Genomic DNA, 12880 nt, shown 5'->3' on the forward strand with positions numbered 1-12880 from the left:
TTGGAGCTTAATCAACACAAACTCAGGCTAACATTCTGCATCAAATCATCTGTGGAATGTTCAATTCCAAGGTGCTATGGAGGGGGAAAAGATCTCCGTTCATGTAACATTGTCACAGTATTTCCAGGGTTTACTGAGTGGTTGAAGTTGGTTACTTGGGAAATAAGGTGAGAAGAGCATTACATTGTTCCTGCATTAGTTTATCTTGTGGATGTACATGGGATATCTAAATGTGGTAGAGCTTTTAAACTTATGGAACTTTTCCCATCTTAAGTCACTGCCTTGGGGAGAGAGTTGGAGAGAAAAATTATTAAATATAATTATAATTCATAATCCTCAGGGATTCAGAAAGGTTATCAATAATGCCTGGTGAAAGATGTTAAAGGAACACAACCTGAATGAAGCATTCCAATTTTTTTTCTACAAATCAGCATTTATTGCCCATCATTAATAGCCCTTAAGAAGGCGGTGGTGAGCTGCCTTCTTGAATCGCTGTAGTCCCTTTTGTGTCGGTACACCCACAGTGTATCCAGGGAGGATTTTGACCCAACAACAATGAACAAACAGCGATATATTTCCAAGTCAGAATGGTGAGAGACTTGGAGTAAAATTTCCAGGTGGTGATGTTCTTGTGTGTCTACTGCCCTTGTCTTTCTAGATGGTAGTGGTTGGTGGGTTTGGAAGGCACTGCTAAAGGAGCCTTGGTGAGTTCCTGCAGTATATCTTGTAGATGCTACACACTGCTGCCACTGTGTGTTGGTGGTGGAGAGAGTGAATGTTTGTGGAAGAGATACCTATTGAGTAGGCCACTTTGTCCTGGAAAGAGAATTCCACAGATTAAAGACCTTTAAGAAATCCATTGGGAGACCCCTTATTTTAAGCTGTTTCCCCTAATTCTATTCCTTCCCACAAAAAGAACATCCTCTCAGTATGCGCTTTGTTAATTCTCCTCAGGATCTTATATGTTTCAATAAGATCACTTCTTATTCTTCTAAACTCTAATGGATACAGGCCCAACCTTTCCTCATTAGATAACCCTTTCGTCCCAGGAATCAGTCAAATGAGCCTTCTCTGAACGGCTCCTAATCCAATTATATCATTTCTTAAGTAAAGAGACCAAAACTCTACACGGTACTCCAGATGTCATCTCTCAAACCCCCTGTGCAACTGCAGCAAACCTTCCCTACTTTTATATTCCATTCCTCTTTTTTGTGATTCATGTACTCACATCCCTCTGTGCTGCAACCTTTCTCCATTTAAATAATTTTATGGTTTTCTTTTATTCTTGCCAAGGTGGACAAGTTCACATTTTCCCACATTATACTCGATCTGTCAAATCTTTGCTCACTCACTTAACCTATCTAGATCTGTTTACATACTCCTTGTGTCCTCTTCACAACTCTTCTATTTATCTTTGTGTCGTCAGCAAATTTAATAATCATACATTCAGTCCCTTCATCCACGTCATTGATGGAGATTGTAAATAATTGAGGTCTCAGCACTGATCCTTGCGGCATTTCACTAGTTACAGCTTGCCAACTCATAAATGAGCCATTTATCCCAGTTCTCTGATTCCTAATAGCTAACCAATCCTCTATCCATTTAATATATATACAACCCCCTACACCATGAGTTCTTACTTTGTGTTCTAACTGTTGATGTGACACCTAATCAAATGTCTTTTGGAAATCCAAGTATATCACAATATTATAGTATAGTGTGCATAAGTTGTATCCAATGGTTGCATAAGATGCTGATGAATTCAACCAATGTCTTGCAAATATAAAATGCTGAATGAGTGTCAATCACAAATAGGAACCTTATTGAATGTGGTGTCAGCTGTAGTGATTTGATTGTTTGCCTAAAGTGGAAAAAGCATTGTTGGCATCCTTTCATCTATTAAACTATGCAACTTTCTTGGTTCATAATTAACATTTCTAATCTAAGCCAAGTGTGATATATTGATTACTTCAGTATATCTACTCTTCATTCATCTCTTTGATTTTTTTTTTAAAAACATGATATTATAATAATTAATTGAAAATGTGAAAGTGAGTTTTGTTTAGGCAGACACACTTTTCTATACTGGAAAACAAGTATTTAGTTAACTTAGTGCAAAAGTTTGGTTTCCTAATGTTACAATCCCAATTGGTGTTACGACTGGATAGGAAGATTCCAGATGGAACCCTAGCTCAAAAGACTCATCTTTACTTTTTTTTTAGAAAACATAGAGGAACGGAGTCACAGGACCACTAATTAGTAGTTAACAACAGAAAAAAAAACATTTATTAATCACAAAAAGTTTGTCTATAATACAGTACTCCTTCACTTCCACTTACCTTCACAGATTTAAGATTAACATTGGTTACAAGGTATAGCATAAGCTATAATGGTTTCAGTAACATGTAGTCCCTTTAAACACACAGGCTGGCTCTGGTCAGACACACTCTACTCTGAAACCAAATGGCCAGTCAACCGATTTTCCATTGATTTCTCTCTCAATACCCCCAAATAATTGTCACATGAGAGTTTCCAAAGTCCACTCCAAGAAGACAGGCTTTAAAATCTTCTTTCAAACATTACTTTCCACCAGCTATTTGCATTAAGAATTCATTGCAGGTTTTCCACCTAGCCTTTCAAATAAAAGCTTCCATTGCACTTTTTAACAAGAAATCCAGTATCACTCCCTTTAGGTTTCCATTGTCTGAAATGCTTTTACACAAACTCCGAGATTCAACAAACAATTTCCACAGTTGTTCAAGTCAGGTTCCATAGGCCGTAGTAAAATCTCACAAACCTGAAAATCACCTCAGATATCTTTCTGGCGTCTCAGCCTTTTCTGCTTTTATTTACTGAATAGATTTCTGTTCAAGTACCTTTAACGTTAGGCATATTGGAAACTTCGTTGTTACTGGCATTTGTTTTCTCAACCATAATTGCATAGTATAGCTTTTCTTCTAGCAAGGCTGAGAGATGTTCCCTCTTTAGCCTTCTAAAACCAACTGCTTTCAGCAGAGCTGCGAGTGCTGACTTCTCTCTCACTACTTATCTCCAACTGCTATTTTTCAAGCTAAAGCTGAACTCAAAAAACCTTCCTACCCTAAAGGTGCATCTGTTGCTAAGCAACGACTTAAACCTTTGATGTGTCTCGCAGCATGTCAAGTTCAAAGATCTGCCAGATGAAGGTGAAAGCCTTCCCTCTGATGTGGTGGAAATCTTTGAAGTGCTTATTTCACATTCAATTCATTCCCTTCAACTTTTTCAAACCTCAGGCATGCTGAGAAGCCTAAAAGCCTTGAACTGGAGTATTTATATTAAATTTCTTACTCCAGCACCTTTTACAAGCCTTTGATTGACAGGTCCAGGTTTCCCAGTAGGTAGGAGCTTTGGCCAGGGTGACATGGGATGGCACTGTTAGGTGGGTGGGGTCTTTGCTTCCCCCATATCGGTCTCTCTCCTGTGTCACCCTTGTATCTGTGTTGTGTGGGTGGGTGGGTACCTGAACATTTAGTGAGGTGGGGGAAGGGTGTTGAAGGGTTGGGGATGTCCCCCTTGTTTGCGGGGAGTAGCAATGCGCCCTTTAAAAATGGCACCCCGGGTTTGCTGGCATGCTTCACGTGTGAGATTTTTTAAAACCAAAATGTGGTTGAATCCCACCTGGTTAGTACTGCCAACATCAGTGGAAAATGCACTGCTTTTCCCGCTGGCTGCAGCACTTTGATTTTTTTTCAGGAGAATTGCGGCCATTATCTCATGTAGGACAGCTTTGTGTAAGAGTGCCCTTAATGCACCAGGAATATATCTCCAGAGCCCTGATGGAAATCTGAAATTGAGCATGAGCACCCAAGAGAAGTCATAAGTCTTGGACTTCTCCAGAGTTGAGCGTTATTAACCCTTGTTCATCTGAATGGCTAGATTCAATGTGTTGCTGCAGAGCTTACACTTGATGACATAGCTCTTGAATAAAAAAAAGCAAACGGTTTCTTGCCTTTCATTTCATAGAACTGGCTCCTGACATCTTAAAAAATATTTTATATTCATTCAAATGTGTAAAACAGGTGAGATTTCATGAAGTTGGCATTATAGTAGATTAGGATATTTAAACTTTTAGCTCAATTTTAATGTAGCGCAGACTGATGAAGTTAAAGCTGCTTCTCTTTGTCAGGTGTAAGGTCAAGGTAAATTTGTTTTGTCAGTCTGAATCCAGTTGTTCAAAATTAGGAAGAGGTTGGCATTTTTACCTCGTGGACAGAATGGAAACCTGGCAAAATAACTGGAAATTGGTGCAGTTGAATTGTTGTGGTTAAGGTTCATCTTAAAATGTTATAATTGATACATGGGGATTGATGCATGGGGAGACAATGGCCTAGTGGTATTATTGCTGGACTATTAATCCAGAAACTCAGCTAATGTTCTGGGGACCTGGGTTCGAATCCTGCCATGGCAGATGTGCAATTTGAATTCAATAAAAAAAATCTGGAATTAATCTACCATGAAACCATTGTTGATTGTTGTAAAAACTCATCTGGTTCACTAATGTCCTTTAGGGAAGGCGAATCTACCTTCCTTACCTGGTCTGGCCTACATGCGACTCCAGAGTCACAGCAATGTAGTTGACTCTCAACTGATCTCCGAAATGGCTGAGCGAGACGCTCAGTTCAAGGGCAACTAGGGATGGACAATAAATGCTGGCCAGCAGCAACACCCATGTCCCATGAATGAATAAAAGGATATAAGAATACTTAGTGCTCGAAAATTATGTGGAAGAATATTCAGCTTTGTTGATTGCCGAGAAACAAACAAATGCTAGAGAATTTCTGCAACCCACAGATATTATTAATTGATGGGATAGGGTGGCTGCCAGTGCTATGTTTCGATGTATCATGAATTCACACTTTTGATATCGGTGCTCACTGTGGTACTGATGCTTCTGTCTTACCTGGTGGGGGCTCAAACCTGTTCTGATCTAATATCAAGCCAGTGAGCATTGACCAATAGGAAACCCGTTGATGGGATTGAATGTTATTCCTCTGGTGTGAGAACTCTCTAAACTGGTACTAATTATACCTTGGATTGATTTTGTGAGATTTCTACTTGAAATAATCCTTCATACTTGGTTAAGCAACATGATAATATTCCAAAAGAGAAAATGCTGGAAAATCTCAGCAGGTCTGGCAGCATCTGTGAGGAGAGAAAAGAACTGATGTTTTGAGTCCAGATGACTCTTTGTCAAAGGAACCCTTGGTCATCTGGACTCAGCTCTTTTCTCTCCTTACAGATACCACCAGATCTGCTGCGATTTTCCAGCATTTTCTCTCAGTATCCGCAGTAATTTGCTTTTATAACATGTTAACATTTCTCTTTAAAGGATAGCATGCTATGTGGTATGTCAGTTATGAATTGTGGTGTTAGGATAAAACCATAGATTAAACATTTCTGTTTTGGACACGACTGATAAATTAAAAGTAATATTACTTTTCCTTGTTAGGAGTCTTTCAGAAGGAAAGTATACAGTAAATGGTAGAGCCCTTAAAAATATTAGCATACAGAGGGATCTAGGTGTGCAGATCCACAGTTCCCTGAAGGTGGCAACTCAGGTGGACAAGGTGGTCAAGAAAGCGTATGGCACATTGGCCTTCAACTGTTGGGACGTTGAGTATAGGAATTGGAAAATCATGTTGCAGCTGTATAAGACTTTGGTTAGGTCGCACTTGGAGTATTGTGTACAATTCTGGTCGCCACGCTACCGGAAGGATGTTGATGCATTGGAAAGGGTGCTGAAGAAATTTACCAGGATGTTGCCTGGTTTGGAGGATATGGACTATGAAGAAAGGTTGAACAAACTTGGATTGTTTTCATTGGAGCGTTGGAGGATGAGGACCTGATAGAGGTTTGCAAGGTTATGACAGGCTTGGATAAAGTGGATATCTATCAATAGATAGCTAACCAGTTAACAGTAGTACGTAAATCAAACTGAGGAACACCTAGAGGTCTGCTTGGGAGATAAATAGTATATTAAGGTTTCTTATGTATTTAAAAACTTGAGTTTTATTAATTTTGTAATGAATCAGGAAGCCCAACAGGAAAGGAACATAGTTTATTTGCGGAATGCAAAGTACCATGGTGTACACAACACTAATCCCTGTCTGGTTCTACAGTTCGGCAGGTCCAGTTCTGGACTTGCCTTATAAAAAGCTCAGGTAATGCATTCCATCTGAGCAAGCCACTGCTTGTTACCAGAGAAACTCGTACTCATTGAGCTCCACAGGGAGATCAGTGATTCTCCATGGACCATGAGGGGTTAATCACAAATTTCAATGTGAATTATAATAATTTGTGTCCTGTGATACTGAAAGAAGCCCTGTATCTTGCAGATCTGTAACATATATTTTCTTGTTTCGTGGTACTGTTTTGGTTGATGGCTAAGTAGGGGGAGGCGATGGCCTAGTGGTATTATCGCTAGACTATTAATCCAGAAACTTAACTCATGTTCTGAGGACCCGGATTTGAATCCAGCCACGGCAGATGGTGGAATTTGAATTCAATAAAAAATATCTGGAATTAAGAATCCACTGATGACCATGAAACCATTGTCAATTGTCGGAAAACCCCATCTGGTTCACTAATGTTCTTCTAATGAGAAAGCATTGGTTGAAATTGTTTGCCTAGATTCATAGATGTTTACAGCACAGATGTCCATACTGGTCTATAAAGACAACTTTTTGACCACTTGGCCCAGAGCCCTGGAAGTTATGGCAGTGCAAATGGAAATCCAAACACTTCTTAAATGTTACGAGAATTTCTGACTCGACCATCCTTTCAGGCGGTGAGTTCCAGACTCCCACCACCTTCTGGGTGAAAAAGTTTCCACCTTAAGATGAAGTAGAAGGCTACAAGGAAAGTTAAGTCTAGTTATTGATGTCTACTAATGGGAAAAAATGCCTCCCATCCACCCTACCTAGACTCATAATATTTTACACCTCTGTCAGGTCCCCTCCTGACCTTTGCTGCTTCATTTACAGTAACTTCATTGCAATGTTAATGTAAGCCTTACTTGTGACTAATAAATAGACTTTAGCTTCTACTTCAAGGAAAAAAGCCTTAGCCTGTCCAATCTCTCCTCATAGTTCAGACCCTCCAGCCCATGCAGCATCCTGATACGTCTCCTTTGCACCCTCTCCGGTGCAATCTAGGTTGGCTCACCTTGTTTCTGAAAAGATGTGTCAGCATCAGATGGAATTTAGAGGACAGCAGTAATCCTGGTTATAATCTAATGAGGTTTAGTGAATTAATCGTGTTGTCATTGGAAAGGAAAATATTAGCACATTGAGAAGGAATCAAGAAACATGATCTACATTTTTAGATCATAAAAAATGCTGATGCCATGATTTGAGAAATCTTTGTGCAACTTGATTTTCACTCAAACATAACTTCAAGAGCAACTGGTTCACAATTAGAAGGTGTGTTTTTACCTGCTGATAAGTAAATCTTAAAGTCAATTCAGGTAAAATTTGCAATTGTATCAGCAATAGACCAAAAAGAAAATGGGGCATTTAGAGTCAATAAACTTAGTAACTCTTTTGTTATTGCAATGGAGAGGGATAGGGCCGTACGGCAGGGCAAGGCTTACAATTGTGGGAGAGGTCATTATGATGCGATTAGGCAAGAATTAGGGGGCATAAGATGGGAACAGAAACTGTCAGGGAAAGGCACTAATGAAAAATGGAACTTTTTCAAGGAACAAATAATGGGTGTCCTTGATAGGTATGTCCCTGTCAGGCAGGGAGGAAATGGCCGAGTGAGGGAACCATGGTTCACGAAAGAGGTGGAATGTCTTGTGAAAAGGAAGAGGGAAGCTTATGTAGGGATGAGGAAACAAGGTTCAAATGGCTTGATTGAGGGTTACAAGTTAGCAAGGAATGAGCTGAAAAAGGGACTTAGGAGAGCTAGGAGGGGACATGAGAAGTCCTTGGCGGGTCGGATCAAGGAAAACCCCAAGGCTTTTTACTCTTATGTGAGGAATAAAAGAATGACAAGGGTGAGGTTAGGGCCGGTCAAGGACAGTAGTGGGAACTTGTGTATGGAGTCAGTAGAGATAGGCGAGGTATTGAATGAATACTTTTCTTCAGTGTTCACCAAGGAGAGGGGCCATGTTTTTGAGGAAGAGAAGGTGATACAGGCTAATAGGCTGGAGGAAATAGTTGTTCGGAGGGAGGATGTCCTGGCAGTTTTGAATAAACTGAAGGTCGATAAGTCCCCTGGGCCTGATGAAATATATCCTAGGATTCTTTGGGAGGCAAGGGATGAGATTGCAGAGCCTTTGGCTTTGATCTTTGGGTCCTCACTGTCCACTGGGATGGTGCCAGAGGACTGGAGAGTGGCGAATGTTGTTCCTCTGTTTAAGAAAGGGAATAAAAATGACCCTGGTAATTATAGACCGGTTAGTCTCACTTCGGTGGTTGGTAAATTGATGGAAAAGTTCCTTAGGGATGGGATTTACGACCATTTAGAAAGATGCGGATTAATCCGGGATAGTCAGCACGGATTCGTGAAGGGCAAGTCGTGCCTCACAAATTTGATAGAATTTTTTGAGGAGGTAACTAAGTGTGTTGATGAAGGTAGGGCAGTTGATGTCATATACATGGATTTTAGTAAGGCGTTTGATAAGGTCCCCCATGGTCGGCTTATGATGAAAGTAAGGAGGTGTGGGATAGAGGGGGAAGTTGGCCGATTGGATAGGTAACTGGCTATCTGATCGAAGACAGAGGGTGGTGGTGGATGGAAAATTTTCGGACTGGAGGCAGATTGCTAGTGGAGTGCCACAGGGATCAGTGCTTGGTCCTCTGCTATTTGTGATTTTTATTAATAACTTAGAGGAGGGGGCTGAAGGGTGGATCAGTAAATTTGCTGATGACACCAAGATTGGTGGAGTAGTGGATGAGGTGGAGGGCTGTTGTAGGCTGCAAAGAGACATAGATAGGATGCAAAGCTGGGCCGAAAAATGGCAAATGGAGTTTAACCCTGATAAATGTGAGGTGATTCATTTTGGTAGGACTAATTTAAATGTGGATTACAGGGTCAAAGGTAGGGTTCTGAAGACTGTGGAGGAACAGAGAGATCTTGGGGTCCATATCCACAGATCTCTAAAGGTTGCCACTCAAGTGGATAGAGCTGTGAAGAAGGCCTATAGTGCGTTAGCTTTTATTAACAGGGGGTTGGAGTTTAAGAGCCGTGGGGTTATGCTGCAACTGTATAGGACCTTGGTGAGACCACATTTGGAATATTGTGTGCAGTTCTGGTCACCTCACTATAAGAAGGATGTGGAAGCGCTGGAAAGAGTGCAGAGGAGATTTACCAGGATGCTGCCTGGTTTGGAGGGTAGGTCTTATGAGGAAAGGTTGAGGGAGCTAGGGCTATTCTCTCTGGAGAGGAGGAGGCTGAGGGGAGACTTAATAGAGGTTTATAAAATGATGAAGGGGATAGATAGAGTGAACGTTCAAAGACTATTTCCTCGGGTGGATGGAGCTATTACAAGGGGGCATAACTATAGGGTTCATGGTGAGAGATATAGGAAGGATATCAGAGGTAGGTTCTTTACGCAGAGCGTGGTTGGGGGTGTGGAATGGACTGCCTGCAGTGATAGTGGAGTCAGACACTTTAGGAACTTGTAGTAATGTTGGCTCAGTTAAAGTATCTAGAAAAGAAGGGGACAATGTGATTCAGTGGAAAGTGAAGAAATGGAATGAGTACTTTCACAAGTTCATGTTCCCAGGGTGGAGCCTTCATCCATACAAACTAGGAGTAGAAGTGGGTCATTCAGTCCCTTGAGCTTGTTGTGCCATCCTATAAGATTGTGGTTGATCTGTTTGTATTTGAGTTCCTTTCACCTCCCCCTGAGCAGGTATCCCAGACCCTAGCACCAGGCAGGCAAAACAGCTATCTGGACTGCATCTTGGTAGAAAGCATGCAAGTAACTTTGCAACACATCAGGGATGGGGAAGAGTCTGCAGCTCAGTGACCCCAAGCCGAATTTCCTAAAGCCACAGCTACTTAATACTGATGTGTTTGCCCTGGATCACAGTGTTGTCCTGGAATGTCCATATGCTGAAGCCTTGAAACATCACCTATCCTGCTATGCTTAGTGGTTTAAATAAGAACTTATTTATATTATTCATTTAAGTATGTTGCTTTTTAATATATTAAATTTACCACCAATTTGTGTATTATTTTAAACCTTTGGGATGAAATAGAACTTATCCACTTCCCAAAAACTCACCAAACGGCTAGCACTTTTCCCTGTAGTAGAGTAAGAACCAATTCCTGCAGAGTGAGAAAGATAGAAAAGCAAAAGATAACAACCACCTTTCCCTTTCACCAAACTCTAAGTCTGCATTCATTTTCCTCAGCTGCACTCTTCTTATCTTTGGGAATTGTAAGAGGAATTCTCTGGGGTGTTCCTCTTAGGGGAAGGGGGGGGGCGGTCTTGTACTCAGCTGAACTCAACCAATACAGAGACCACAAAAGACAGCATGTAGTTAAAGAGCAAAATTAAGTTTATTACTAATGCGTGCATCAGGAGAAAAGATAGTCAGCAAGCATTGGCTACCCTTTCTGATGTAACAGTACAAGTTTGAGATTGATATACTCTTCTAATACTTTGATTTACTGCCTAGCTTGTCACCCAAACTGGAGGGTCCAATTACAATATTACATATTATTACCTTAGCCAATAACACTCTACCTGTCAGTGGGATTAGGAGTTTATTAGTCCATTGCACCTGAAAGTTCTTCCCTTGTTACTAGGAAACCTAACTGTGTAAATCCGGCAGTTTCAAGGATATTGCTATCACCTGCAAATTTTAATTGGTAGGGGGAGTCAATTCCCTTGCCTATGTCCAGTCCCATTATCAGCATTAGAAAACTCCTGTATATTCCAAAGCCCTGATTAACTTGCAGCTGCCTCACTCAAGCTGATAAGGAGAGCTGCTGTCTCTATCCTCCATTGTTGCAGAAGAATTTGGTCCGTCTACTACTATCTGTTTTCCATCATGCTGAACAGCTAGATAACCCTTTGGCCAAGGCTTACAAACACATTAAGAATACATTTTAATTTCATAATACTTGGTTAAATTGTGGTTTTGCAGACAATACCGTTGCATATTATATTAGGCACATGATGAATCCTTATTCTATAAATAAGGCACCTTGTAATCTTTACCTTGACCTAGACTACTTATAGTAAATTTAAAACAAAGGGCTTTTATATTATAAGTTTTAGAAACATAGAAAAACTACAGCACAAAACAAGGTTGTGCCGAACATATCCCTACCTTTTAGGCCTACCTATAACCCTCCATCCTATTAAGTCCCATGTACTCATCCAGGAGTCCCTTAATAGAAACATAGATATATTACCCTCCTTCAGGAATTCAGGCACGCTACATTCAGGCACCTCAAACCATCCACAAGTTTCATATATTGAATTGAAGGAACAGAAAATAGTGGTTGGTATTCACCCATGTTCAGAGTTTGAACTCCCAATGTGGCGGGGCATCAACTCATAAAATTATTCAGCTTGTGCCTCTGAGACAGGAGGGAAATGAAAGCACAAGTACTCTACATGCTAATAAATTAAATAACCTAGATCACTTGACTTTTATATAACTGTTACGTTATGCTTTAAATAAAAATAGACAGCAGGTACGGTTTGTTGCCATGATTGGTTAATAACAGATTCCCAAAATATAAATCATAGAAATCATAGAAACCCTACAGTACAGAAAGAGGCCATTCGGTCCATCGAGTCTGCACCGACCACAATCCCACCCAGGCCCTACCCCCATATCCCTACATATTTTACCCACTAATCCCTCTAACCTAAGCATCTCAGGACACTAAGGGGCAATTTTAGCATGGCCAATCAACCTAACCCGCACATCTTTGGACTGTGGGAGGAAAGCGGAGCACCCGGAGGAAACCCACGTAGACACGAGGAAAATGTGCAAACTCCACACAGTGACCCAAGCCGGGAATCGAACCCAGGTCCCTGGAGCTGTGAGGCAGGAGTGCTAACCACTGTGCTACCGTGCCGCCCCATCATTACATTTGCTTTCTGTGCATTAAAAGTATACGAATTGGAAAAAATTACAGTGGCCTAGTTATTGCTAATTGTGTAATATTACAAAAATGAATTGAAATGTAGCAAAATTCTTAATGAATTTGCATTACTTGCATAAACCAATAACTGAATTTCCTTTTCAACAGATGGTCGTAATGGAATTTGCTACTCCAATCTGGTTAATGGTCGTTGCAGTAATGAACTTTCAAGCCTTTACACCAAATTGCAGTGTTGTTGCGACAGTGGTCAGTGTTGGTCAGCTGGTATAATTCCAGAGATGTGTCCAATGCGTGGAACTGGTATGTCTTGTTTGTGTATTTTTTTAAATCATGCTGTAATGTTTTGAAGATGTGTGCATTTCACTGCCCACTCAGGTGTTCTTACTTTATCAGGTAAAACAAGGTAACCTGCTATAATCGGGGGATCTGCTGTGGGATTCATCAACAGGAAGTTTGTTTCATTGGTTGGTCTTTGTATTGTCTCCATCTTCAAATGGGGTTTTTAACTACATAGCAGAATTTGGTTACTGGGGAAGGACCAATGAAATTCAAAAATTAATGAAGGCTGAATTTTGAACTTCAGTTCTCTTTGGAGGCCAAACGACTGCTAGAACTACTGAATTATTCACAATTTAGTTATTCGTAATACTGATCAAGTTTTGAGATCATATTTACATATGTGTACAAAATTATGAGGGATATTGGTAGGATAGAAAGGAAGAAACTTTTCCCCTTAGTTAAATAACCAGGGATGCATAGATTT

General features: G+C 40.5%; 1 protein-coding gene across 1 annotated transcript in view; it reads left to right on the forward strand.

Annotated features, from left to right (window-relative positions):
- Nucleotides 1-12880, forward strand: part of fbn1 (fibrillin 1) — a 413386-nt gene that overhangs the window by 172149 nt on the left and 228357 nt on the right. Inside the window, exon 9 of the mRNA XM_078200149.1 lies at nucleotides 12265-12417. Coding sequence (XP_078056275.1) covers nucleotides 12265-12417 — 153 coding nt within the window. The remainder of the gene's footprint in view (nucleotides 1-12264; nucleotides 12418-12880) is intronic.

The sequence above is a fragment of the Mustelus asterias genome, chromosome 29, assembly GCF_964213995.1.
Source record: "Mustelus asterias chromosome 29, sMusAst1.hap1.1, whole genome shotgun sequence".
Classification (NCBI taxonomy): Eukaryota; Metazoa; Chordata; class Chondrichthyes; order Carcharhiniformes; family Triakidae; genus Mustelus; species Mustelus asterias.